At 35.8% G+C, this 26314-nt stretch overlaps 1 protein-coding gene across 1 annotated transcript in view; it reads right to left on the bottom strand.

Annotated features, from left to right (window-relative positions):
• The window catches only part of Spmip7 (sperm microtubule inner protein 7), a 63956-nt gene that overhangs the window by 8822 nt on the left and 28820 nt on the right, over positions 1 to 26314 (bottom strand). Inside the window, exons 4-9 of the mRNA XM_076854334.2 lie at positions 19615 to 19691; positions 18237 to 18375; positions 16409 to 16476; positions 12936 to 12977; positions 11738 to 11845; positions 254 to 361 (exon numbers count right to left, since the gene is read on the bottom strand). Of these exons, the coding sequence (XP_076710449.1) occupies positions 254 to 361; positions 11738 to 11845; positions 12936 to 12977; positions 16409 to 16476; positions 18237 to 18375; positions 19615 to 19691 (542 nt within the window). The remainder of the gene's footprint in view (positions 1 to 253; positions 362 to 11737; positions 11846 to 12935; positions 12978 to 16408; positions 16477 to 18236; positions 18376 to 19614; positions 19692 to 26314) is intronic.

The following is a 26314-nucleotide window of genomic DNA, read 5'->3' as shown; positions in this document are numbered from 1 at the left end:
ATATGAACATTAATCTGCAGTTGCTTTTCAATGTAATTTTGAGTAAAATTCAAAAAGAAAACATTCAAGAAGCCCTGATAAACTGTAACTTTGTAAGAAAATTAACTCCTCTCTTTTTTGAAATTGACGGCCCATTTTTTAAAACAGTGTAAATTTACTCTTAGTGTTTAATTATTCTTTAATGGAGTAACCATAATTAGGATTTCCCCTTCTAATGTATCTGGGCAAATTGAGTAATAGGATTCACACTTACCCTTGCAGTTCTGAATCTGGCGATGGGGTTGTTGATGAAATATTAGAATTTGCTGGGTGGGTGGCTGTGAAATGAACCTTGCCAGTATATCCTGGGATATTTGGAGCACTAAAGTGGAGAGTTAAAAGAGGGGGATGAGAGGAAATTAAAATAATGATTTATGAAATAGTCATGGTAACTAGAACACAAATATGAAAAATATAAAGAAGGATACAGTCTTTTCTTTTTTCCTTGTATAAGATCTGGAATGTGTGCTTTCCAGAGAAGACTGAAGTCTCAGGCACAGGGTATGCTGACACATAGATATTTAGATAACAGCTGTGCTCTGAGTTTGAAAAAATAAACTTATTTCAAGTGCATGTTTTGCTATTATTTTAAATTTGCATATCTTTTACATACATGACTCACTGCTGAGCTCCATTTCATAACTAAGGAAGACACTGTTCTTGACAAAACTACAGACCCATATTCCACACATCACTCTGTAATGCAACTCTGATATAAATAAACACACACATTTATATCTATGATATTATTTAACAAATATCTTTCTTATCAGCAAATATGCCATATATATATCACTAATTTCAGATGATTTCCTAAAATTGCACATTGAAAAGAAACATAAACCAGCACATAAATTCCACATTGGTTTATTTATTTCAATTTCATCTACTATTCTGTTTTCCTATCCTTCTCCCTACCAGGGGAGAAAGGAGAAAGAAAGAGAAAAGGAAGAAAAAAGGAAAACACATGAATACAGAGAAAGGTTCTATAATGAGTATATAAATAAACTCTAGAAAAGGCAAACAAGCTTCCGTAAGAACAACTTAAATCAGTAGTTCAGAGAAATATGAAAAATAACTAATATGCTTGCCATGATAACATTTAAAGTGGTTACACAGATTCTTTCCTAGGAGATGGGAAAAGCAGAATTACTGGCTGAGACCTTGAGTAAGGCTAGCCATGAATACTGCTTATGATGTCACCTTAATGAAAAGAGCAACACAGGGTTGGGGTTGTGCGTCAGTGGTAGAATGCTTGTCTACCACTTGTGAAGCACTGCATTTGATCCTCAGCACCACAAAGTGATAAATAAAATAAAGGTATTCTGTCCATCTATAACTAAAAAAAAAAAGAGAGAGAGAGAGCAACAGAAAATACAACTTATATTGTATACCAAGGGGCATAGGCACACTATTTGCAGATCAAGAGGTCCATGTTTATGGAATTCTATCAGTGCTAAGGACTCTGTTTTCTGTGCTGGCTTCACAGAGAGAAACAGAAAGGCCACCATCAAGAATGTGCTTTGGGTTTGCAGCTTCTGCTCAACTCAGTGGTTTGTATTTCCTTTCCCTGAGTCTTTGAGAGCATGACTTCCCTGAGGTGGGTTCCTTATTAAAAAATGACACTCAGACAAAAATTAAATGCAGTAGCAACTACCAAACTTCTGTTGAAAGTGGAGGAGTGGTTGTCCTTTCCACCCATCCAATAAGCCAAATAAAACTTTTCTCCGGGAACTATTTATCTTTGGAGTAATTTTCAAAAATAGAACTTAAGGAAGGTTACTCTTTGTGTGGCTTGGATTGCAAATGTCCTCCATGTGCTAAAAGGATTGGACACCAGTTTGTGGCACTAATGGGGAGGTAGTGGAACCTTCAGAAGGCAGGATCCCAAAGGAGAAAGTTAGGATATTGGGGCATGCCCTTAAAAGAGATATTGGGATCCTGATCTCTCCTTCTCTTTCCCTCTGTTTTCTGGCCATCATGATGTGAACAGATGTCCTTTGTCCTGTGATCCTCACTATAATGTACCATGCCACTATAGCCCAAAGCAACTATGGACTAAAACCTCTGAAACTGCAGACCAAACTAAACCTTGCCCCCTTATAAGTTCATTATCACAAGTATTTTGTCACAGTGATATAGAGCTGACTAACACAAAACAGGTGATGAGACAGACAAAAGAGTTAAGTTAGTGAAATGTGTGTGCTCAAGGGTTAGGAGGCACACTTCTTGCAGATCAAGAGGTCCATGTTTATGGAATTCTATCAGACACAAGACTCCCCTCATCAGCCCTTGGATTCTGACTTTGGGTGAAATTCGTTGGAGGCTTATTGCCTTAGCCATGACATGGGGTTATAATACCAATCTAAAGAACCTGGATGAGAATAGAGTGGAAAAAATGCTGTGATTCATACTATAATTTCTTGGTGTTCTTCTCGTGTTATGCACGAGCGTCTGAATATTAGGGGAAAATAATTCATTATTCATCAGGCAGGGAATTGCACTAATAAGTTTCATATTTCTCTTCCAAGTGTGTAATTCTATGACTGTTTTGGTGATGGCTTATTGTCTTGCAGCCAATGAAATCAGAGACACCTTGACACTAACAAAGTGAAGGGAAATTATATCAAGAGCAACACCAGGATAAATGGCACAAACAATAGATTTTGTGAGGCTTAGAACATGAGGCAGCTAAAGGGCAGGGGAGGCCCCATATTGAGAGGGAGGCTTCCTATCCAAACCTAATGTTACCCCAGTGGAGAAAAGTGTCTGGGCCTCAGCTCAGACAACTGCAGCACAGAGACATTAACACTACCCTCTTAGGGGCCTTATGGGCACTAAGGGAATTAAAAGGACATGAAAACAGTTATCATATCCTAAGTGCTTAGTAGGCGCTCAACTAATTGTGGTTGAAATAAAAGCCTTTAAAGAAATAAAGCATTCACAAAATAGACGCCTGGTATGCAGAGAACACAAAGTTTATCCATTACACTCAACTGCAAAGACGCAAAGATAAAAGAGGTTTCCAAATGGTGCTACCCACTGTAATCTCACAGGCACCTTTAAAAGATACGAGTGACTGGCTCTCACCCCGAACACTCTGAATAAATTAGTAAGGGAATGGCCTGGGCATTGGGACTTTTAATAATTCCCCAATGATTTCAGAGTGGGGAGTTTAAGAACCTGTTTCAGAGCAGAGTTGTAAGGTTTCTTGAGAGGATAAATGAATGAAAACTGCCCAATTCTAGGAAATACCCTTTAGGATTTCTTGGAATTTTCTTGAAGAAATGTAGCTATAAGTTAGAGAGGTAACCAAAATGAGGGAAAATTATTCATGTGTGTGCCTCTTCCCCCAAACTTTTATTAAAGCTTCCATGCATGTTACAAAGGAAATCCCCTCCATCTGTATGACAGGTTTTTTCCACTCTCTCTGAAACACCTGCAAGTAAAATACCTCCAACATCAGAGCCTTCCAACAGAGCAGACAAGAAGTCAGAGAGATGGACTCAATTTGTCCGTAGCATGAAGGGCTTGACATAAAACAAACAGTTGTATGTGCCTGAGTGGAATGCAACTTATTGATGCTAAATGGTAACATACATTATATAAATGCTATCATATGATAGGATATCATATCTAACAACAACATAACCATGAAACAGTAGACTGATTATACTGGAGAATGAATGTAGTTGCATAATAGACTGCCAAATATTTAAAAATGAAAGTTCTCACTCATGCTGCTACTAAATTTATTCCACTTAACCCTTGCATGCAAGGACATCACAGGGGGAATTTTTGCCATCAATTTTTGCAGCATATTGACCTAACATCAAGAAAAGTGTATTCTTTGGGGACACCACTGCCAGGCTATAGTTTTCAGCTGGAGCAAACAAAGTTTCATGATACTGAAATGTACAGGCTGTGAAGTGGATTCCAAATTTATTATGTTGGATGAACCTCATCTCTCCATTGAGGACAACAGGGAAAAGTAGAAGCCCATTAAAAAATGTGAAGTCTTCTTTTTGTCTTTGCTCCATAGCTCCTTGTCTTTGGAACTCCTTCTTTTGTACCCTTATTCTCTCATAAACCAGATTTTGTTCCTATATGGATAAATATGAATATTTTGCTTCTTAAGCTTACAGCTAATTGATTTCTCTCAACAACACACAATAAAAAAGAAATTAAATAATTTCAGAAAACAAGGAAGTTTAGTAAATTGGAAAAAAGGGAGCACAAATGCTTTAAAATTAAAAACTATATAGAAAATAAAGAAAATGTGATAAATCATGTTATATATAAAATACAGATATTGCACAAGTGGATAAAAATTTAAGCATGCACATAACTTCTATGTATTAGAGACATAACTAATAATCATTGTGTACTAAATTCTCTTTTAAAAATGTTTTATATAAATTGATTATTTAATTCTCACAATAAACCTGTATCATAGGTCTTATTATTAGCACATTTTTTTTTTACATGTAAGTCTGAGACAAAGAAAGTCTAAGTAACCAAACTGGCAAGTGGCAGAATGGACCCCAACCCAAAATGCCTGGGCTTTAGAAATGATGCAATTGGACTACATGGGAAGGACTTTTGGCATTCTCCCAGCCTAGCCAAGGAAATCTTTGTTAGGTCAAAATAGACCATGTTATTCAGCCTGTGGGTGTAAATGCAAGTTCAAGAATATGTGACAACCTCTTATTTGAAACTATTCTCTATCAGGCACAGTTCCAGGTAGAAGTCAAGCAGATATGGCTCCTGATAACTTCCACAAGTTCATGTGTACATTTTATAACTTGTTTTTCTTACAGTACTGGAGATTGAACCTAGGACCTTGTGCATGCTAGCCAAGTACTCTACTGCTGAGATACATTCCCAATCCTCATAAGTACTTTTTTTTTTAAGTACACATCTAGAGGTTTAAAGAACCCAAGCAGGTCATAGATGCAAAGTATGAGGGGGGTGCATGAGACAGACCCATTTAACTTCAGGGCTACCCTTGACTAGCTGACTGAACTTTCTGAAGTTTTCTGAGCTATCTTCATCTATAACCCACCAATAATTTTAGTACCTATACTTCCTGTGAAGGTATTCTGGGGTCAGTGTGATGCAGGTAAGGTCCACAGTGTTGCAGATTCAATGCAAAAGGAGCTGCAAATGTGGAGGGAATGAAGCAAGGCCGTAAAGATGAGAGGTGAAGGGAGAAAGAGAAAGGGTCCAGGGGTCCAGAGGACTGAAAGGAGGAGGAGGCTACAGAGAACACTGAGAGTTGTGTAGCTGGAGAAGAAAAGACAGGAGGTCTATTGTGAGTTGTGATTTGTCTGATGTTATTGATCAATGAGAAATGTAAATAAAACTAGAATCACTTTGATGACTTTTGCTCATGAGACTATTTCCCTGAATGTCCTGAGACATTATGGCCCCAGGTTATAGTTCAGAAGTTACAATTTAATTGTTATTATTATCATCTAGTGGTTATATTTTTCCCCTGGGTCTTAGACTCTTCACATCTCGAATTTAGAACGGGATGTAGAAATAATATAGCACAAAGCTTTTATGTTTTAGTTAAGAAGCCAGTTCCTTGCCAGAGGCAAAAGGCTTGCTTGATGTAGGTTAAGAGCAAGTGTTTGCCCTGGGGATTAGAAGGCCTGTTTTCTGGACTTCTCTTTACTGCTTATGAAATGAGTGACTTGGGGCTCCTTATATTATTTGCTCTGACCTCAGCCTCCTCATCTGCAAAATGGGGATAGAATTGGTTCCTAAAACTCTGGTCTCATCATACTATTTTGAAAAACAAATGAGAGTAGATGTGAAAGTACTCTGAAAAGGCAGAAGTGTCAGGCTAAGGCAAGGAACTATTCATAGTTATTCTTTAATCTGGGTTGTGGTGTGTTTCTTTTTTTAACACTACAATACAGCCCAGTGACTGGCAGGGAAGCCTCTCATTTTGCCTCTTAGACTTAGCCACGGGCTTGTTGGGAATCCATTTTGGTCAACTCCTCTCTTTTCAAATGATTCCTTACAGAAAGCACACTGAATAGGAAATGGAGTGATGTTCTGAGATAAAGGATGACAATTTAGTGGAGGAAGATACAGTGGAGGCCACTGCCTAGTTCGAAAAAATGAAGGAATGGTGACTGCATGCTCTGATTTGGGATTAGAAGGCCAGTGACCCTCCCTCCTCACCCCTGGCTCTCTTCAATTGTCTCTGTCACCTGGGCCTGGGCCTTGCCTATGCCAAACCTCTCTTCACTGGAAAAACAAGGTGAGCTGTCTCTATGCAAGATCCCATGTGGTTGCAGTATTTAGAGTCCATTACAAAAGAAAGGGCACTTTCAGATGATCTTTCCATTTTCCTAGGAAAAAGCAAGAACAAAATGCTTCTGGATCCTGACTGTGGACAGACCTGTACCACATCATTTAGGTATTATGTGCCTTGTACTGAGAAATGCTGATTTCAAAGCACAGAAACTACAGGAAACTAAAATAATCACTAAAAGGTACTGAACTTTTCTTAAACCTGATTTATTGAGCTCTTACAGACTACGGCTCTTGAATTAAAGATAAAGAGAAAAAAAAACAGATTTAAAAATCAAGACAATCCTTACCTCAACTTTTCTGCTTAACATATAGATGAAAAATGGGGGTGAATTTACATCAATAAAAAAATTTCTGAACATTATTCAAATCCAGTAAACAATATTTACTACTTGAAGAAATGGAAAAACTATTTAGTATCCTGAGTTTTAATAATTCTTCTTGAACCCAGTGGATATTTTGGATTATCTTAGTTCCTCAACTAGACTCAAATTATAAGAGAAACTGCAGGGCTAGGGTTGTAGCTCAGCAGTAGTATACTTGGCCTAGCATGCACCAAACCCTGGGTTTAATCCCCAGAAAAGAAAAGAAAGAAAAAGAGAGAGAAAAAAAAAAAAAAGCAAGAGGAACTGCACGGGAAACTGTATTAATGTTTTGAGTTTTCTAATTCTAAATGATTTTTAGTAAGAAGCATGTCTACCAAATTAGAAAATTTTAAAATTTTAATGAGAAAATCCATGTAGTAATTCCATTTTTAGGGATGTGATCTACAGGAATGCATGCATTTTTTAATGAAAAGATATATGAAGAAGTAATTTTGCTGTATTGTATTGTTTACAACAAAAAATACTGTAGTCAGAATTTGGCCTATGTAAAATTGATATGGTCTTGTAGTGGAACACCATGCAGCCATTAAGATGATTTAAACATGTGGAAAGTATCCAGTGTGTATTTCAACCTTACACATATAAACACCCCAAAATGCACACACACATAATGCACATGTAAATATATGCTGCAGACATTTGTAGGGATTTCAAAAAACAAAAAACAAAAAATAAAACATTTAATATTGGGATTGTAAGTAGAAAAGGTATTTTACTTTTAACACTTCAAAAATACTTGAATTATTTTTAACATGAACACATTGGGAAGATAAAAAGATGTTTGATGAGTATCCATGTTAATATTAAAAATGAGGATAAATATTGAGTGTTAAATGTGATTCCACTGTAAATATATATGATACCTCCAGAAAATGATTTAGCAATAAGCTTGTTTGTTTATTTGGATCCCAGAATCTACTTCAAGAGTCTCCCTAAGTAAATAATTTCGAAGTACAAAAGATTTATGTAGAAAGGGGCTGAAAGAATAATTTATCATAGCCAAAAAGGAAGACAATTTACATATGTAACCTAAATGAACTAGTCAATTTTAGTAAATTTACACAAATAGAAATTATGGTGAATTCATGAAAGGGTTTGCCTATTGATCATGTTGCAGTGATAAGGTGTCAAAAATGTTATGATCATAGCAATATAAATATACAAAAACAAGGCAAAAATTGCATGTGATAGATGTCAAAATGTTAACAATTGTTATTTTATTGTGTAAGCTTGTTTATATTGTAATTGTCATTTAAATTATATATCTTTTTTCTATAATGATCAGATTCAATTCTACAATAAAAACAAACTATTTTAAAAATTTTAGTATCATTCAAACAACACCAAAAAATGCTGGACATGTCAGATAATTCAGTGACCAAAAAAGAAAATCAACTAATGAGAGAAATTTGAAAAACTTTCATCCTGTAGGGAAATCAGTGATTCCAAGGATGGACGCACTCAGTCAAGTCAGGTGGCCTTAATCCTTGCCTGAAATATTGCTTTCATCTAAGGTGTGAGAACATTCTCAGTATGGCTTACCAGCCATGATTAAGTACCATTGATTATGCAGAAGACCCTAAAGAATAACATAAAGATATTTCTCTGCAACAAACTATAGATGAGAAAATTCAGGAAGACTCATATTTGCATTTTAATAGGATTTTTTCCATTCCCTATTTAGCACAAAGTAAGTTTATGTGCTTCTGGGTTTGGGACATTATGTAAATCCCATCATATTTAATATGTTCCTCATTTTGTTTCATAGTTCAAGGAGATATTGTGGAAGCAATATAATACTTTGCTTAAAGATTCAAATACAGGTAGTAAAACTATATAGCAAAGAAAGACAAGAATGAGCACAAAGTCTAACAGGGTTGACCTCTGAGGTAGGGAAGGGGAAATGGGATGATGAGGCTGGAAGGGGCACGTGGTAGTTTAAAAGATTTCAACAAAAATCTATTAAGTTACATGAAGAATATACAGGCATTTTTATGTTATTTTATAAGTTACACATAATACTATCATTTTGTATATATAAATATTTTATAATAAAATAGAAGGCATTTCTTTGTGTCAAAATGTTAAGAGAATCTTAAAAATTGAAAACTAATCAAAGGAAGAAACTTTGCAACCTTGGAGGCCATCTAGTGCCCAAATCTGAGAATTACAGTTAATGCCCAATTTACATGATCTACTTATAATTTCACTGCCTAAAAAAAAAAAGAAAAAGAAAAAATAAATTTACAGCAAAACAAAGTAGAATAGCATAATCCCAAATTTTTAAGTAAAATTGTATGTTTTTACATTGAATATTTAAAATTCACCCTCTCTTGGAAGGATTACCCCCAAAGAATACGATTCTAAAGTTTAATTTTTGTGAGATTTATTTTATTCTGCTTTATAATTATTTGTGTATACAGATTATCTATCCCACAATATGTTCAGCTCCTTATGAGTAAATCCTTTGCCTTTTTATCTTTATATATCATAACCCTTGGCATTGTACTTGAAATACTTTAGAAACTCATTTTTGATGTTATTACTAGTAATTTAGGTAGACACTATTATTATCATTATTATTGTTAGGTTTTGCAGTGAGGGGGATGGAACCCAGGGTTTTTCACATGATAAACAAACACTCTATCCCTGGGCTATACCCCCAGTGTTAGGTAGACATTATTAAATTCTTTGATGAGATATTTTACGTAGCTATATTTGAAAGCCAAAGAGAGTTTTGAGCCACATTTCATAGTTTAATGTAGTAGTCAAAGAAGTAGATAAAAGAGATTACATAAAAATTCAAAATTATAATAGAGCACATTACATTTAAAAAACAGCAGAATATGTCTGAAGGCTAGAAAATGTGAAATTTAACTAGGTTGTCTTATGGGTACGACTGATGTTTTAAAGAAACAAACATTTATTATCATTTAAAATACTAGGACTTGGGATGTAGTTCAATGGTAGAGCACTTGCATAGCATGCACAAAGCCCTGGGTTCAATTCCCAGAACTGGGAAAAAGCCAAAACAAAGCCCAAAGCAAACCATTGTAATTCATGCTATGGCCTTTCGTGAAATCTTCAATAAGATTTGCCAACCATTATAGAAACTGATGGTAGAGTGTCTCTGATATTTGGCAATGCTGTGGCATAACAAAAAGAGAATAGGATTTAAATTTTGAACCATTCTTATGAATCCCAGAGAACAATACATCTTCGATATCCACAAGTTCTGTATCGTGGATTCAATCAACCACAGATCAAAAGTGTTTTAAAAAACTGTACCTGTCTGTAACATGTATAAGCTTCTTTTTTCTTATCATTATAATTAAAAAATAAAATATAACACCATTTACATATCAAGTACATTATATTAGATGCTATAAGAAAGTAATCTTGAGGTGATTTAAGTATATGGGAGAATGTATGCAGGTTCGAATATAAGCCATTGTGTAAAAGGGACTTGAGCAATAATACTCAAGTTTGGATATCTTTTGGGGTCATGGAACCAATTCCTCTGCTCCCATACCTAAGGGTAACTATAATTAATTTAAGCTCTCTGAACTCCAGTATTCCCATTGGTAAACCATATATTCGTGTGTCTAAATAATAGATATAAACAAAACCTATTTGTAACACATACAGATAATCCTCAATTTTTTAAAAAATGATCTGTTTTATTTTTTTACTTTACAATGTGCAAAAGTGATACATATTTTGAGAACATACTTTGAATTTCAATTTGGATCCATTCTTTGGCTATTGCTATGTGGTTCAGTTCTCTTTTGAGATGGTGCGCAGTGAGCCCAGTCAGCTCCTTGATTATCAAGGTTGAACAGGGGTCTCTCTACATTGTGTCATATTGCAAAGCTAACATGTTCAAAATATGTTAGACACATTCAGTGAGTTTTTGACTTATTCAAATAACCCCACATTATGATGGGGTTATTTGGATATCAAGGAGTATCTCACTAAGTGTATATATAAAGATTGTGGTGAAAAGTCCCCAATATCAGACTTTGGTTTGATGGTGTCTGGCTTTCTTCAAACCTTTTACTGAGGCATGTCCCATTTCATTGTCATCTTTCTTCTTACTTCTGGCATCAAAGGCACTTTCAGGGTTGCTGGATTGCACGACCACTCTCAGACCAATGTTCTATGAAGTAGTTTACTAGAACTGAAAAACTCAGGTGTGTTGTTTTTGAAAAAGAACCCAGTTTTACCAACTTTTACACTGGTCTGTTATTCATTAGCATGTCTCTGGTGCTTTTATAAACATTATCAATCCTCCTACAATCAGCCTGCTTGGTGGCATTTTGTGTCCCAGATGTCAGACAAAGACACTGAAGTTACAGAGATGGCTTGTTCAGAACTCTAATCTCCTTTGTGATAAACTACATTTCTTTCAGGAAGCAGTATCTTTCTTTTTAAGGTGCTACGGTTTGGCTCTTAAATGTCACACAAAGGCCATATGTTAAAGGCTTCATCACCAGCCTGTGATGCCACTGGGAGGTGCTAGAACCTTTTTAAGGTGGGGCCTAGTGGGAGGAAGTTAGGTTATTTGGGGCGTGCACTTGAAGGGGATATTAGACCCCTGGTCCCTTTGTCTGTCTCTCTGTCTCTCTGTCTCTCTCTCTCTCTCTCTCTCTCTCTCTCTCTCTCTCTCTCTCCTTATTTCTCAGCCATCATGAGGTGAGTAACTCTATTTCATCACTTGCTTCCACCATGAGTTCTGACTCACCACAGGCTCAAAGCAAAAGAGCTAAGTGACTGTGGAGGGAAACCTCTAAATCCATGAACAAAATAAATCTTTCCTCCTTGTGAGTTGATTTTCTCAGGTATTTTGTTACAGCAATGGAAAACTGATGAATACATTATGTTCATTAACAGGCTAGTCCATTTTCTAGTCCTTCACTTGTAAAGCCCATCATTGTCTCAAATTTAATAATAAAATAAGTGAAATAATTCTGAATGGCACTTACTGACTTGTGGTTGAATAAAGGATTCTAGAGCACCGAGGCTTGGCTAAAGATCTGGTGTCTCCAAAAGGGTTGTCCACATCATCAGCATTTGTAGTCTGCACATGACCACTGTTAAAGTGAAAAGAGAAGAAAATCCATGTGTCTTCATATGAAACCTAGGAGGAATAGTTGGACAGGGTTCTAACTTCTAAAAGAAATCTGTTTTTGCCAAAATCAATCCAAAGCTCAGAATGTTAAAAATGAATACATAATGATGGAACAATTTCTTAAAAAAAACAAATGATCAAATCAACCAATGGTGATTTTTTTTTTCTTCAGAGATGCCATGCTGTTTGATCTTAAGTTTGAGGCTGACGGACAATAACAACAACTTTATGTTTCTGAATAAAGAACTGACGGTTTTGGTTTCTGCAGTCCCAGGACAAACCTTTCTGTGGACACTGGGTGGGTACGGAGGCATGATGGAAGTTGGTATCTACCATAGGCAATAAGTTTCCTGCAGAATGGGAGTCTGGGTAGATGGTTGGAAACTGTCAATGGTGATGAGCCCCTGGGAGCTGAAAGAAGGTCAGGAGGTGAGTCCTGTCAGTTGGAGAGTGTTTCAAGGAGATCTGGGGCCATCTATAGAGACACTAATTAACTCTATCATAGGCAAGAAGAGGAGACAGTGATGAGTAGGGGGAGTAAAGACTAAAAGTTTAGATCCTCTTCCATGATCTTGAATCTACTCCATTCCTGGGTTATTCTTCAAATTAAAAAAAAATAAAAGAAGATCTCCAAATGGCACATAATGTATTTCTTTGCCATTCCCAGAAAGCCAGATTTAAATGCATAAGAATAAGAGGTGGCATTTCCTGCACTTAGGTGTCAATGAGCACCTCTGCTTTTTCCGTGAATTATATGACTCTTTCTTTTTGAGAATAATACTAGTAACACCCATGATATTGATTTTATAAAATACTCTATTTGTAAAAACAGAAAAAATATTGCTCTTTTTATTTTTAACTTAATCAAAATCTTTAACAAACTTTTAATGACACTCCTGACACTGATCAGTCACCATGCCAGGAAAACATTATAAATCTGTTAGAACACATAGTTGTTCTAAAAAGTGAAGTACAAACATAAGTGAGTTACAAGCAACTACTATTCAGATATAAATTTCATGTTCTTTAAAACAGAGAGAGGCGTTACTTACGTATAGAGAGGAATGTATTGACTTCTAGAACTTGGACTCACACTTAGAAAAAGAAAATATAAGCAGTTTTATTATTGAAATTGTTAATGAATGATCATAGTATTTCTCTTTTTAATATTAAAAAAATTCAGATATCTCTCATAGGAATTGATCTCTAAAAGTTTATAATCTTAGAAATAATCTAAAGATATAATTTTATCTTTTCAGAATGTCATAGAAATTGAACCATATGATAAATAACTCTGCGTATGACTGTTTTAATTGACCAAAATATATTTAATATTTGTCTCTATTGTGTGCTGTATGCACATGCTTTTTTCATTGCTGAGTAGTACTCCACAGTATGGAAATATTCTAGTGTGCTTATCTATTCATCTGCTTAAAGACATCAAGGTTGTTTCCAGGTTCTGGATATTATGAATAGACACTCACAGATAGGTTTATGTGTAGACTTTTGGGAGCAAATTTTCATAGAGGAGGGCTTAAGGCTGCACAATACTCTGAGGAGTTCTGAGACGTGCCATTACTGACTGAGAAAAAGTTTTCATTTGCTAGCTGATATATCACCAAAATGAAAATAAAAATGCAGTACATTCATATAAACTGAAATAGTATTCCCCAATATGGGTGGGTTATTTGAACACATGATATGGAAATAAAAAGATGCAAGTAAAAATATTTAATTAACATTCACATATTAAGAATTAGTACTAAAAATTCATGTGTTTTGTATTAAAGATATTTGAATGTTCAACATTTCCATCTTGCTGTATATATGAGTGTTTCAATTTTTATATACAGTATCATTATCATTCAATTTGTATCCTGGAGTAATTGTTACGGTTTGGATATGAGTTGTTCTCTGAAAGCTCATGTGTGAGACAACACAGAAATATTCTGAGATGAAATGATTAGATTATGAGAGTTATAACATGGTGGATTAATCCTTTTGATAGATTAATAATTTGAAAGGACTACTGTATTGGGTGGTAACTGTAGGCAGTTGAGATGTGGCTGGAGGGAGTTGATTACTGGGGGCATGTCTGAGTTTATAGTTGATCCCTTGTGCATTGACATCTCTCTCTCTCTCCACCCCCATCTCTGCTTCCCTCCCTTCCTCCCTCTCTCTCTTTTCTGGCTGCCATGGCTGAGCAGCTTTTCTCTGCCATATCCCTCCACCTTAATGTTTGGCCTCACCTCAGACCCACAGCAATGGAGATGGCCAATCATGGACTGAACATCGGAAACCATGAGCACCAAACTTTTCCTCCTCTAAGTTGTTCTGGTCAAGTGTTTTGGTCATAGCAACACAAAGCTGACTAACATAGTGATTTACATACTTGGCAAAATGACATTGTAAATAATCTCTATAAAAAATCTTGCACATTAGATATGGATCAATAAGATATAAGTTATTTTGTGAGAATCAATATTCTTTTCAAAAATTGTCCCTACTTGCATTTGTGGATCTTGTAGTGGTGCTTGGTTATGATTTTAAATATTTTCATTTCATTATTCCTTTCTTTCTAATGATAAGAAATCCCTTTTAAAGTTACTTTATAGTAGATTTTTAAAAAGGGCAATATTCAAAGATGTAAAAAATGTGATTCTTGATATTATTTTTTTAATAACTGAAATTTATGAAAACTCTCATTAATTTTTCTAACTGTGGACAAAGTCTCCTGCATTTCACTTTGGAATCAATTGTGAATCAGTAAATGTATGATTAAATGTGGAAGAGGAACCCTCCTATTGAGGTGATGATCTAATTGATTATCATAAAAGCAGAAAATCATATGAAACTCCAGAGAGCAAAAGATGGGATGACATCTTCCTGGAAAGCACATCTTTTCTTTTTGTGATGACTGTCTCAGGCTACTCTTTGTAACTGACTACATTATTTGTTGAAAAGCACATAGTTCTGTTTTAAAATTCATGTTTTCTACTCTATTTAACTTGATGGCATGTGATTCACCATCAACAGTTGGAAACATCAGGCTACAAATCATCCATTAAACTATTTAACAATGTCTACTCAGTAAACCAAACTGGGATAATTGCTTATTCATGTTGAGAGAATGGATCCCTAACTCATATCATAGATAAGAGCAGATATCAATTGTTTTAAACAGATAATTGTGAAAAAAAAAAAAACTTCAAATATTTTAGAAAAAAAACTAAGACAAGAAAGACTATCTTTTATTGTTCCAGAGCAGGAAAAGTTTATTTAACACTCCACCATAGCAATGAAACCTGAAGGAAAACATTGATGGAATAACTTAAAATTTAAAATTTCAGACACCTTAATACAGAAAAGTCACAGAGTAGAAGGTTATTTTGTGACTACTAATAATAAACAATATTAATACAGAATATTAAACATAAAGGTTTCTATAATCAGTAAGTAAAAGACAAGGACACCAACAGCAAAAGGGGCAAAATAAGATAAGTTCAAAATGAGAAAATTCAACTAATTCATAAACATACAAAAATGATTATTAGTAATCAGGTAGGTATAGGATGATACTGTAATGAGGTACAATTTCATTCTTCCAAGACTGAATGATTTTTAATTTGAAAATTCTAAAAACTTTTCACAATGTGCAGTAATGGGAACTTAAGCACTATCAGCGAGAGAATCCATTGGTAAAATTCATTTGAAGAATATGAAATATCATTGGGTGCAGTGGCCCATGCCTCTAATCCCAGTAGCTTGGGAGGCTGAGGCAGGAGGATCAAGAGATCAAAGCTAACCTCAGCAAAAGCGAGGTGCTAAGCTACTCAGTAATACCCTGTCTCTAAATAAAATACAAAATATAGCTAGGGATGTGGCTCAGTGGTCCAGTGCCCCTGATTTCAATTCCTGGTATACCCTCCCCCACAAAAAAAAGAAGAATATGGAAAATCTAGAAGGTTCAGAAGAAGTATACACTGCTTGAGCAAGCAATTATGACCTAATTTCCATATATAAAAACTAGAAATACTTTTTATATTTTTTATATATTTTTTATATAAATATATTTATATATTTCCATATATAAAAACTAGAAATACATATATTTGTATATATAAAATATGTAAATGCTGTTCCAACTCTGATAAAAATTAGAATTAAAATTACATTATAAGGATAGGTGAATAAATTGTGGTAAATCTATTTAGGGAAAGACTACACTGTAGAGAAAACAAAAATCTAGAGACAGTCAATACCTATGTGTCTTGCAAGCACAATACAGGACAGAATGTTAAATGGCATAAATATGCATGATAATATTTATGTTGAGTTTATAAACAAGAAACCCAATATCATATTGTCTCACAGATGCTGGACTGAGGATTGCTGGAACACTCTTTTATCAAAGAATAGGCCCCTCTTCTGTCCCTCTAATCCTTGAGTTAGGGCATCAGATAATTCATGATAAATGTGTGATGGTTATAAATTTGAAATGAGGACCTTAGGAGATCAAACTTACAAACTGACTGGTTTGACTGGTGCTAAGAATAATCTTGTCTGAAATCTGTCCCAGAGTCCACCGACCATCTAAAATCATAACCAAATAAGAATCAGTTAATGAACAAATCACTGTCCCGTCAAAGATACAGACAGGCTCCAGCATCCTTTCTAGCACTCTCACATCAGGATGGAGCACAGGCTCTCTGTGAAGGCACTCTCTAGGCATTTCTGCAACTCAGGGCTTGATTCCTGAGTCACTCTGGGTCTGTCTCCACTCTACACTTTGACTCCCTTTTCTAACTTGTTTTCTCCCAGCTGGAATCTGCCTCAGATCCACTTCCTTCAGCCCCCAAGCCTCTGTGAAAAGTCTGGTTTCAGTTTCACCCAGTTACTGCCCTCAGGTTCACCTTAGTGCCCCTTTCCAACCCAGCCTAGCTCCTAAGTTCTGAACCTCATCTTTCCTGGGGAGGATTTTGGATGCTAATATAATTTGGCACTTAGGAAAAATATAATGATGAAACCAATTTTTGCATGATATAAAAATATTTTGAAGTAGTTGAGAGATCCTTACAAATAGATGGAACCATACAAATTTTTGTTTGTCCTTTAATTGATCTTAATTTCTATGTGAAAATCCCAAGTTTGATTTTTTATATTGAAGCTATGTTTTTCTGTCTTATTATCATTTTTCTCCATAAAAACTGAAGAAAATTTACCAGATAATGTGTGCTTTTTAATTTGTGGTTCACCAACCTCTTAAGGATCCACATTTCTTACTGTATTTCAATACAACTGACGTCTTTTTCAATCCTATGTATTTTGTATATTCAAAAACTTTATTATGAGAAATAATCAACTGCTTAACTAAACTTTGTGTAGTGAGGTATGTCAGCAAAGGATGAAGAATCAATGGAATTAGAAAGTGTGTTTCTACTTCCAATCAATGGAAGTAGAAAGTAGAAGAACAAAGCAGAGATATCTAATGCAGAGTTGGGAGGTCAAAAGTGAGGGCTGAGATCTCAAGGATGCTTTGAGTTTAGTCTGGAACAAAGAAAGGGGACCAAGGCAAAATAACACTGCAAAACACAAGATCTGAGAGGGAGCATGGCAGACTTGGGGACTAGGAAGAAGTTCAACAGAGAGAATTTGGAATGTGTTATGGATTGGTGCTTGGGTGATAGAAGGGAAAGCCAGAGGAAAAGAACACTATGGAAGGGAGAAAAGGGGGCTATGGCTAAATATGGAATATTGGGCATGTGTCATGTCTAGAAGCATGGATTTGATAGTTTTAAAAAGATGTGTTTAATCAGAGGAGGAAGATGAACAGATTCACATTTTGGAAGAATACTCTGTGGAATGAATATAATCTATGTTTCGAATTCTCTTAATATTCACAAATTCAAAAAGAGGATATCTCTTCTCACAGTTTGGTATGCTTTATCATTATCACATAATCAGAGAAAGGATATAGCAATTCTATAGCTCATAGATCTTCCCCTTCTGCCTTGAAGAGCACAGAGAGAAGTTCTAGAACCTATTTTCAGAACTATTCTCAGCATATATTATCTGTTGGAATCTTTTGTTTCTGTCTCCTTCATTCTTTTACTTATTCTATAGTGATTTAAAAAAATAAAGTTATCGCTAATGAGTTTTGAGAAATAATCCCATAATAAAAATTTTCAGAGTTGATAATATTCAAATATTTGCAGTTAGTAATGGCATTCATGATTAAGGAACTTTCAACTTCATATGTAATTCTTAACCAAAATACTATTGTGAATCAAAGTTTTGGAGTCCAGTTCATCAACAGTAACAAACTCAAGGATGCTCAAGCAGTGTTCACAGACCTGGGTTATTGCTGGTACTCTTTCATATCTTTTCAGTGTAAAACACTGTGAGATGAGGTCAGCCGCTTTCTCTACTGTTGTTATTTCTGGATCTAGTTTTGGTGGTAGCATTTTGTCCCAAGGAACAGCTTCATAAGCTCTGGGAAATTATTAAATAAGAACAGTTTATGCAAAGCACATAGTCAATTGATGTAGTTCATAACACCATCACATTCTGTGACATTCTTTATGACCACCCCCTGACCCGATTCCTGCTACTTGGGGTACACCCCAGATGGAATCCCCCATGCCCTTTCAGTGTGGCAGCAAGTAAACACAATGGGAGAGTATGCCTATGATATGTCACTTTATGTGGCAAAGGGGATTGAGCACATGTAACTAAGATCCCTAATCAGCTGAATTTGAATTACTCAAAAGGTAGATGACATGAATGGGACTGCCTAGACAAATGAACCCTAAAAAGTGACAAAACAGTAGCAGATGTTCTTTGTTGTTGAAAAAACAAAGATTGTGAGCTGCAACAAACTGAATTCCACCAGCAGCCCAAATGGTCTTAGAAGATGAGGACACTTTCATTCCCACTTGGAGCGGCCAGGACAGTGAACCCCATTGGGACATGTCTGGACTTTTGATCAACAGAACTCTCAGACAGTAAAAACTGCTGACCTATTCTTTTGCTACCACTACCCCCACCCCCAAATCCGCCCTGCACTTGACCCTGGCTCCAGGCATGCTGGCCTAGTGCCCTTCCACAACACCTTAAACACTTCCAACGGGGGCTTTTGTGCTATGCTCCCTCTGCCTACAGTTTAGTTGCTCTCTCCCAACATCCTTACAACTTTTTGTCTCCTCTCCACACCTTCTGCAGATGCCTGAAGTCCGCTATCCCATACCTGGGCATTCTACTTTTCCTTTCTTTTTTTAATATCACTTTCTAAAGCAATAACTACTTACTTTCTATCTATGCGTTTCCCTCCCTTTAGAATGAGAGCCTTTGAGAACAGAGACCTCACTTTGCTTTGTTCATGGACATATTTCATAGCCTAGCACATGGGCTCCTGAGTCACTGCATTCTCCTGTAAGCTTTCTGTGGTGTGTGCCATTATTCTCTATGACACTGTGCTCTCCTCTAGTGTGTTTATCTGTCTGTCTGTCTCTCTCCATTTCCTTTGTTTTGATTTTCTTAACTATCGAATGTAGATGTTCTTTATGACCTTGAAATATTTATTATTTAGCCAACATGAGTAAGTAAATGTCTGTGTTTGATGTTTTCTGAATTACTCATAGGATCCAGGATATTATCAACCCATTACATGTATCATTAAGGATAAAGAAATATATTTTAAAATGAAAATTCTACTGGGGAAAAGAAACTTACTTCTGTGTAGAGGACTTGTAAAATGAGTTCTTGACATTATATTTCTTTTTTGGTTTAGCAAGTGCCTCACCATCCTCCTGGAAGACATGAATAGTATGTTAAAAGAGATCAAGTGTAAAGAGAATTGCTATTTTTTTTCTTTTCACCATGTTTTCTTTTATTCTTTATTCCTCTTTTTCTTTCAAGACCATCTTGGATTGATAAGTTTTTTTTTTCTTAGTAAAGATATTTTATTTTGGTATTCTTATTTTCTTTTAACAAATACAAGTTATTGTCAAAGGGAATAAATGGGTTTTTAAAATTAATTTTTATTGTAGGTTGTTCAAAACATTACATAGTTCTTGATATATTATATTTCACACTTTGATTCAAGTGGGATATGAACTCCCATTTTTACCCCATATACAGATTGCAGAATCACATCAGTTGCACAACCATTGATTTACACAAGTTTTAATATATCTTTTTCCTCTTTCATTTACAAAAGCATATTGAATTTAGTTAAAAGTAAGATTTTTATAAGAAAGCATTTGACTTTTAAATTGGCAAACATTTAGTTTTGGCACAATGTAATTTAAACATTTAGAAACATTCATTGGTCTGGGAGATTTGTTCTGGGATACCTCCATCTCTTTGTCTTTCTTCCTAGTTTGCCAAAATTATATAGCTATTTATTATTATAATCATTATTATAATCTTTACTGGTTACTATTTTTTATTTGTTTTGATCTATTATACATACATGGAGTATTATCTTCCATTTTTGAAGTTGTACATATTATGGAGTTACACTTGTCATGTATTCATTTATGAATGCAGGAAATTTATGTCCAATTCATTTTACTATCTTTCCTATTCCATACCCCCTCTCTTCCATTCATTCCCCTTTGTCTAATACAATGAACTTCTATGCTCCTCCCACTCCCCCCTTATTGTGTGTTAGCTTCTGCATATCAGAGAGAACATTTGACTTTTGGTTTTTTGGTGATGGCTTATTTCACTTAGCATGATAGTCTCCAATTTCATCCCTTTACTGGCAAAAGGCATATCATCATTCTTCTTTATGTCTGAGTAATATTCTTGTGTGTGTGTGTGTGTGTGTGTGTGTATCACACTTTCTTTACCTGTTCATCTATGAAGTATTCCATAGTACAGCTATTGTAAATTGAGCTGTTATAAACCTTGATGTAGCCACATCACTGTAGTATGCTGATTTTAAGTCCTCTGGGTGTATACCAAGAAATGAGATAACTAAGTCAAATGGTGGTATCATTCCACCTTTTCTGAGGAATCTCCAGAGTGGTTACACCAATTTGAAGTTAGTCTCACTGGCAATGTATGAGTGTACCTTTCCCCCCACATCCTCACCAACATTGTTATTTGTATTCTTGTTGATTGGAGTGAGATGACATCTCAGTGTAGTTTTAATTTGCTTTTCTGTAATTGCTAGAGATGTTGCACATTTTTCCGTATACTTGTTGACCATTTGTATTTCTTGTTCTATGAAGTGTCTGTTCATTTTCTTTTATTGATTGGGTTATTTGTTTCCTTGGTGTTAATTTTTTTAAGTTCTTTGTTTATACTGGAGATTAAGCTTTATCTGAGGTGTAGGTGGCAAAGGCTTTCTCCCATTCTGGAGGCTCTCACTTCATGTTCCTGATTATTTCCTTTACTCTGAAGATGCTTTTTAGTTTGGATCCATTCCATTTATTGATTCTTGATTTTATTTCTTGCTCAGTAGAAGTCTTATTATAGGAAATCGACTCCTAGGCTGGCATGATGAAAAGTTGGGCCTACTTTTTCTCTTTGTAGGCACAGAGTTTCTGGTCCCTGGTCCAATTTGAGTTGAGTTTTGTGCAGCGTGAGAGGTGTTCAATTTCATTGTGCTATACATGGTTTTTCAAGCACCATTTGTAGAAGAGACTATCTTTTCTCCGATGTATGTTTTTGTCACCTTTGTCTAGTATGAGATAACTGTATTTATGCGGGTTTGTATATGTGTCTTCTGTTCTGAACCATTAGTCTTCATGTCTGTGTTGGTGCCAATATCTTGCTGTTTTTGTTATTATAGCTCTGTAGTATAATTTAAGGTCTAGTATTGTGATGCCTCCTGCTTTATAAATTTTTCACTAAGGATTGTTTTGGCTATTGGACCTCTTATTTTTCAAAATGAATTTCATGACTGCTTTTTCTATTTTTATGAAAAATATCACTGAAATTTTAATAGGAATTGCATTAAATCTGCAGAGCGCCTTTTGGTAGTGTGGCCATTTTGACTATTAATTCTGCCTATTAAAGAACATGGGAGATCTTTCCATCTTCTAAGGTCTTCTTTAATTTCTATCTTTAATGTTCTGTATTTTTCAACGTAGAGGTTTTCACCTCTTTTGTTAGATTGATTCCTAAATGTTTTTTTGAGGCTACTATGAATGGGATAGTTTTCCTAATTTCTCTTTCAGTTGATTTATCACTGATATATAGGAATGCAATTGATTTGTGGGTGTTAATTTAATATCCTGCTACTTTGTTGAATTTATTTATGAGTTCTAGAAGTTTTCTGGTGGAGGTTTTTGGTCTTATAAATAAATATAGAATCATATCATTGGCAAATAGGGATAGTTTGAGTCTTTCTTTTCCTATTCATATCCCTTTAAGTTTTTTTCTTCTGCATAACTGCTGTGGCTAGAGTTTCAAGCACTATGTTGAATAGAAGTGGTAAAAGAGGGCATCCTTGTCTTGTTTCAGTATTTAGTGAGAATGCCTTCAATTTTTCTCCATTTAGAATGATGTTGGCCTTGGGTTTAGAATATGCAGCTTTTATAATGTTGAGGTATGTTCCTACTATTCCTAGTTTTTCTAGTGTTTTGGACGTGAATAGATGCTGTATATTGTCAAATTATTTTTTTCACATTTATTGAGATAATCATGGGATTCTTGCTTTAAATCTATTGATGTGATGAATTACATTTATTGATTTCCATATGTTGAACCAATCTTGCATCCTTGGGATGAACCTCACTTGATCATGGTATACCATCTTTTAAATATGTTTTTGTATGTAATTTGGCAGTATTTTATTAAATTTTTTTCATCAATGTTCATCAGGGATATTGATCTGAAGTTTTCATTCTTTGATGTGTCTTTGTCTGATTTTGGTATCAGGGTGATACTAGCATCATATACGAGTTTAGAAGGATTCCCTTCTTTTCTATGTCATGGAATAATTTGAACCTGATTAACAATATGTCTGGTCCTGGGCTTTTCTCTTTTGGTAGGCTTTTTATTTTTAAATTTAGCATATAGAATTTTATTTTAACATAACACAGTAAGAAATATTGCTATGATAAATTTTCTTCTATAAAAGCATGCTGAATGGTTGTGAATTATCATAACTTAAATAGTCCCTTATCCTTAAGTTCAGTAGTTGTTTCTAGTTTTTGTTATAATATGCTATTTGTAATTAATCTTTTGGATATGCATGTTGTACACATGTACAACTATTAGGATAAATTCTTAGAAGAAAAGCTGTCTGTTCTGGGCAGACAGGCTTTTGCTTCATTCTGCTAAACCAATCTTCAGAAAACTTAAGCAACATAGCAGCATAAATCAGAATATACAGATCCAACATAAAGGAGAATTGTTTTACCCATATTCCTAACAATTTCAGGAAAAAAAATTCCATTTTTGTTGATGTTTAAATTTCTTATTAGTGAGCATATTTTTCTTTGATATAAGGAGGCTGATTCATAGTGGAAGAGGGAGCCGGAGCATGGGAGGAATAGACAAACTCTAGACAGGGCAGAGGGGTTAAAGGGGAAGGGAGGATGCATGGGATTATTAATGATGGTGAAATGTGATGATCATTATTACCCAAGCTACAGGTATGAAGACACAAATTGGTGTGAATATACTGTGTATATATACAACCAGAGATATGAAAAATTGTGCTCTATATGTGTAATAAAAATTGTAATGTATTCTGCTGTCATATATAAATAAAAATAAAAATAAAAAAATAGAAAAAATGCCAACAAGGGAAATTATTTTAGAAAAATGTGGGTGGATGCAGTTATGTAAAATAAGATAATCACTGAAGAGGAAATTAAAGTTTTAACCAACAGCATTTAAATATGTTTGCATTATATGCCACATGAAAGCCAATGTCCTTAATAAAGCATTTCTGCAATCAAGATGTAACTTAAAAACTAAGATTAAAATATGAAAATCTGCTAATTCATAAAAATGTAATATATAGGAATAATAAATGTTGGTAGGATTTGATGGTGTCTTCAATTTCATTGCTTGAAATTGATCTGTAACTTCCTCTGTCCTCTGTGTGCAGTCGGGAGAGATGAGGCTTCTTTCCCATACAAGATATTGTGCAACACACCTTTCAGTTTAGTTGGGCAGTGTCTTTGTTCTCTAAACTCTCTGTACCCAGACATACCTCAAGTCTCTTAAAAGTGCAGGTTCCTTTATCCCTTTTCCCTTCACTTTGCTCACAGAGGGACTGCTCTGGCTGGTGCCTCTGCCTGGGGCAGTGACTGTTGTGCTGGGGATTTCTTCCCTATTCTATTATACCCAACCTCCTATGTCCCCAATCTGCTTTGAATGTCCAGTATTAAATCCCGTAAAGCCTTTCTCCCCCTGCCCCTTTTATTTTCGTCCACCTTGCTGAGAAGCTGCTAATCTGTTTATTTGGTTTCATGCTGTGGATCAGCCAGGAAAGCAACCTTCTCTGTTCCACCATCTTGAAACCCTCTACTGCTTACTATTTAGATTTTCTATGACATTTTCCAATTCTTGTCTACTTTTGCTTCTTTTATTCTACTTGTTTTTACACCATGGATTCTTGACTGCATTTTCTTTGTTGCTAAAATTCAGTTTTCAGTAATTCAAGAATGTGAATTTTGGGAGGCTGCATTCTGTGTTGCTCCAGGACCTGTGATGCAAGTAATGGGATATTGTTTCTCTGCAAGTGATTAGAGGACCTCTGACAGCTACTCCTGCACAGAAATCACATCTGCCATGCTGTGCAGGTCTCCAGGCCTCAGTATCAGCACTGGAGTCCAGGCCACTTGACCATGCAAGTCCTCCAGGTACCCGACTAGGACCACCAGAATTAGCTCCTCCACAGGACCTTGGCTGCCCACCTATGAAGGAATCCCAGCTGCTGCTCCCAAACAAGACACCCAGCCTCAGTCCATGTGCAGGAACTCCAGCCACCATTCCTGTGGGGCTCCTCTGGTCGCTTCCAGCTTGGAGCACTGCAACCACTGCCACAGTCCCCTACACACTGTAGCCTGCACTGAACACTGATCACTGCACTGGGTCTGGTGACAGTTGCCAGCCACAATACTGCATGCACAGAGCTGTATCTCTGAACCACTCAAAGCCACCACCTGGCCCCACACAACCTGACACCCCATCACTGAAAACAGTCCCCATCTTTAATTGGGGCAACTCCCAGCTTGGAACACTGGCTGGGGATTAGAAACAATATCAAGGTACTCTGAAAGTCCCCAACTCTCCTCTCTCCTGGGCAGCTACAAACCCGGCACAGTGCCTGCGGCTACTCTGCTGATGCATAGCTCAAAAAACCAGGTTGTAAAACTGGGTCCTGAACTGCCCAATATAAGACCACTATCTGGGTGCACAGCTCCCAGAGTGCAGCCCACAAGTCCTTTGGGAAGTTAAAAAGGGAGAGGGGAAGTGAGGTACAGTTTAGAGACAAAATTAGAGACCAGGAATTGTGAGGTCTAGAGGCAATACAAGGAGATAAAACCAGGCACCCACATCACCTGAGTGGGCCCCAAAGAAGATTCTTGGAGTACAGTTTCCCATATGGACTGGTAAGTACTATCTCCTACCTCAAGGAGTCATGCCCTTGAGATCAACCCTCCCATCCTAATAACCTTCATCATCCTGAGGGTGGATCCCAGCAAACAACAGAAAACTCCACTTATTGAATAAGAATGGAAGCTGGAAAGATACTGATCTCCAACAAAAATTATCCTTGTATCTTCCTTTGAGACTTCTCTCTCTCTCTCTCTCTTTCTCTCTCTCTCTATCTCTCTCTCTCTCTCTCTCTCCTTCCACCCTCACATCCCCAACATTTGTGAAACCAAATACTTTTCATGAATTAGGATACTAGGTCTGGGATGTCTGAATAGTATATCGCAGTGATGTTGTGTATTCTTTTAGCTCCTGTTTTTACCTTTCTTAATATTTATGTTTGTTTGTTTGTTTTGTACTCTACTGTCTTCCCATTTACTTTCCTCCCCCAAATCACTCTCTCTTTTCTCCTGCTACTAACCAACTTCTTTAGATTCCTCTTTCACGCTAAGATCTAATTAGAAATCAATGATAGGGAAGTATCATTAAAGGAAATACTAATCAAAGGAAAAACCAAGTCAAGTTAAATACCAAAAATAAACAATATGAATGGGAATACAAGTCATGTTTCAATAATACCCTGAATGCTAATAGCCTAAACTCACCAATCAAAAGACATAGACTGGCAGATTGGTTTTTAAAAAAGACCCAATGATATGCTGCCTTCAAGAGATCTCATAGGAAAGACATCCACAGATTGAAGGTGAAAGCTTGGGAAAAAAACATTCCACTCACGTGGACTGTGGAAACAAGCAGGAGTTTTCATATCAAATAAAGTAGACTTCAAGCCAAAGTTAATCAAAAG

The sequence above is a fragment of the Callospermophilus lateralis genome, chromosome 1 (assembly GCF_048772815.1).
Source record: "Callospermophilus lateralis isolate mCalLat2 chromosome 1, mCalLat2.hap1, whole genome shotgun sequence".
Classification (NCBI taxonomy): Eukaryota; Metazoa; Chordata; class Mammalia; order Rodentia; family Sciuridae; genus Callospermophilus; species Callospermophilus lateralis.
This window is presented reverse-complemented; position numbering and strand designations above follow the sequence as displayed.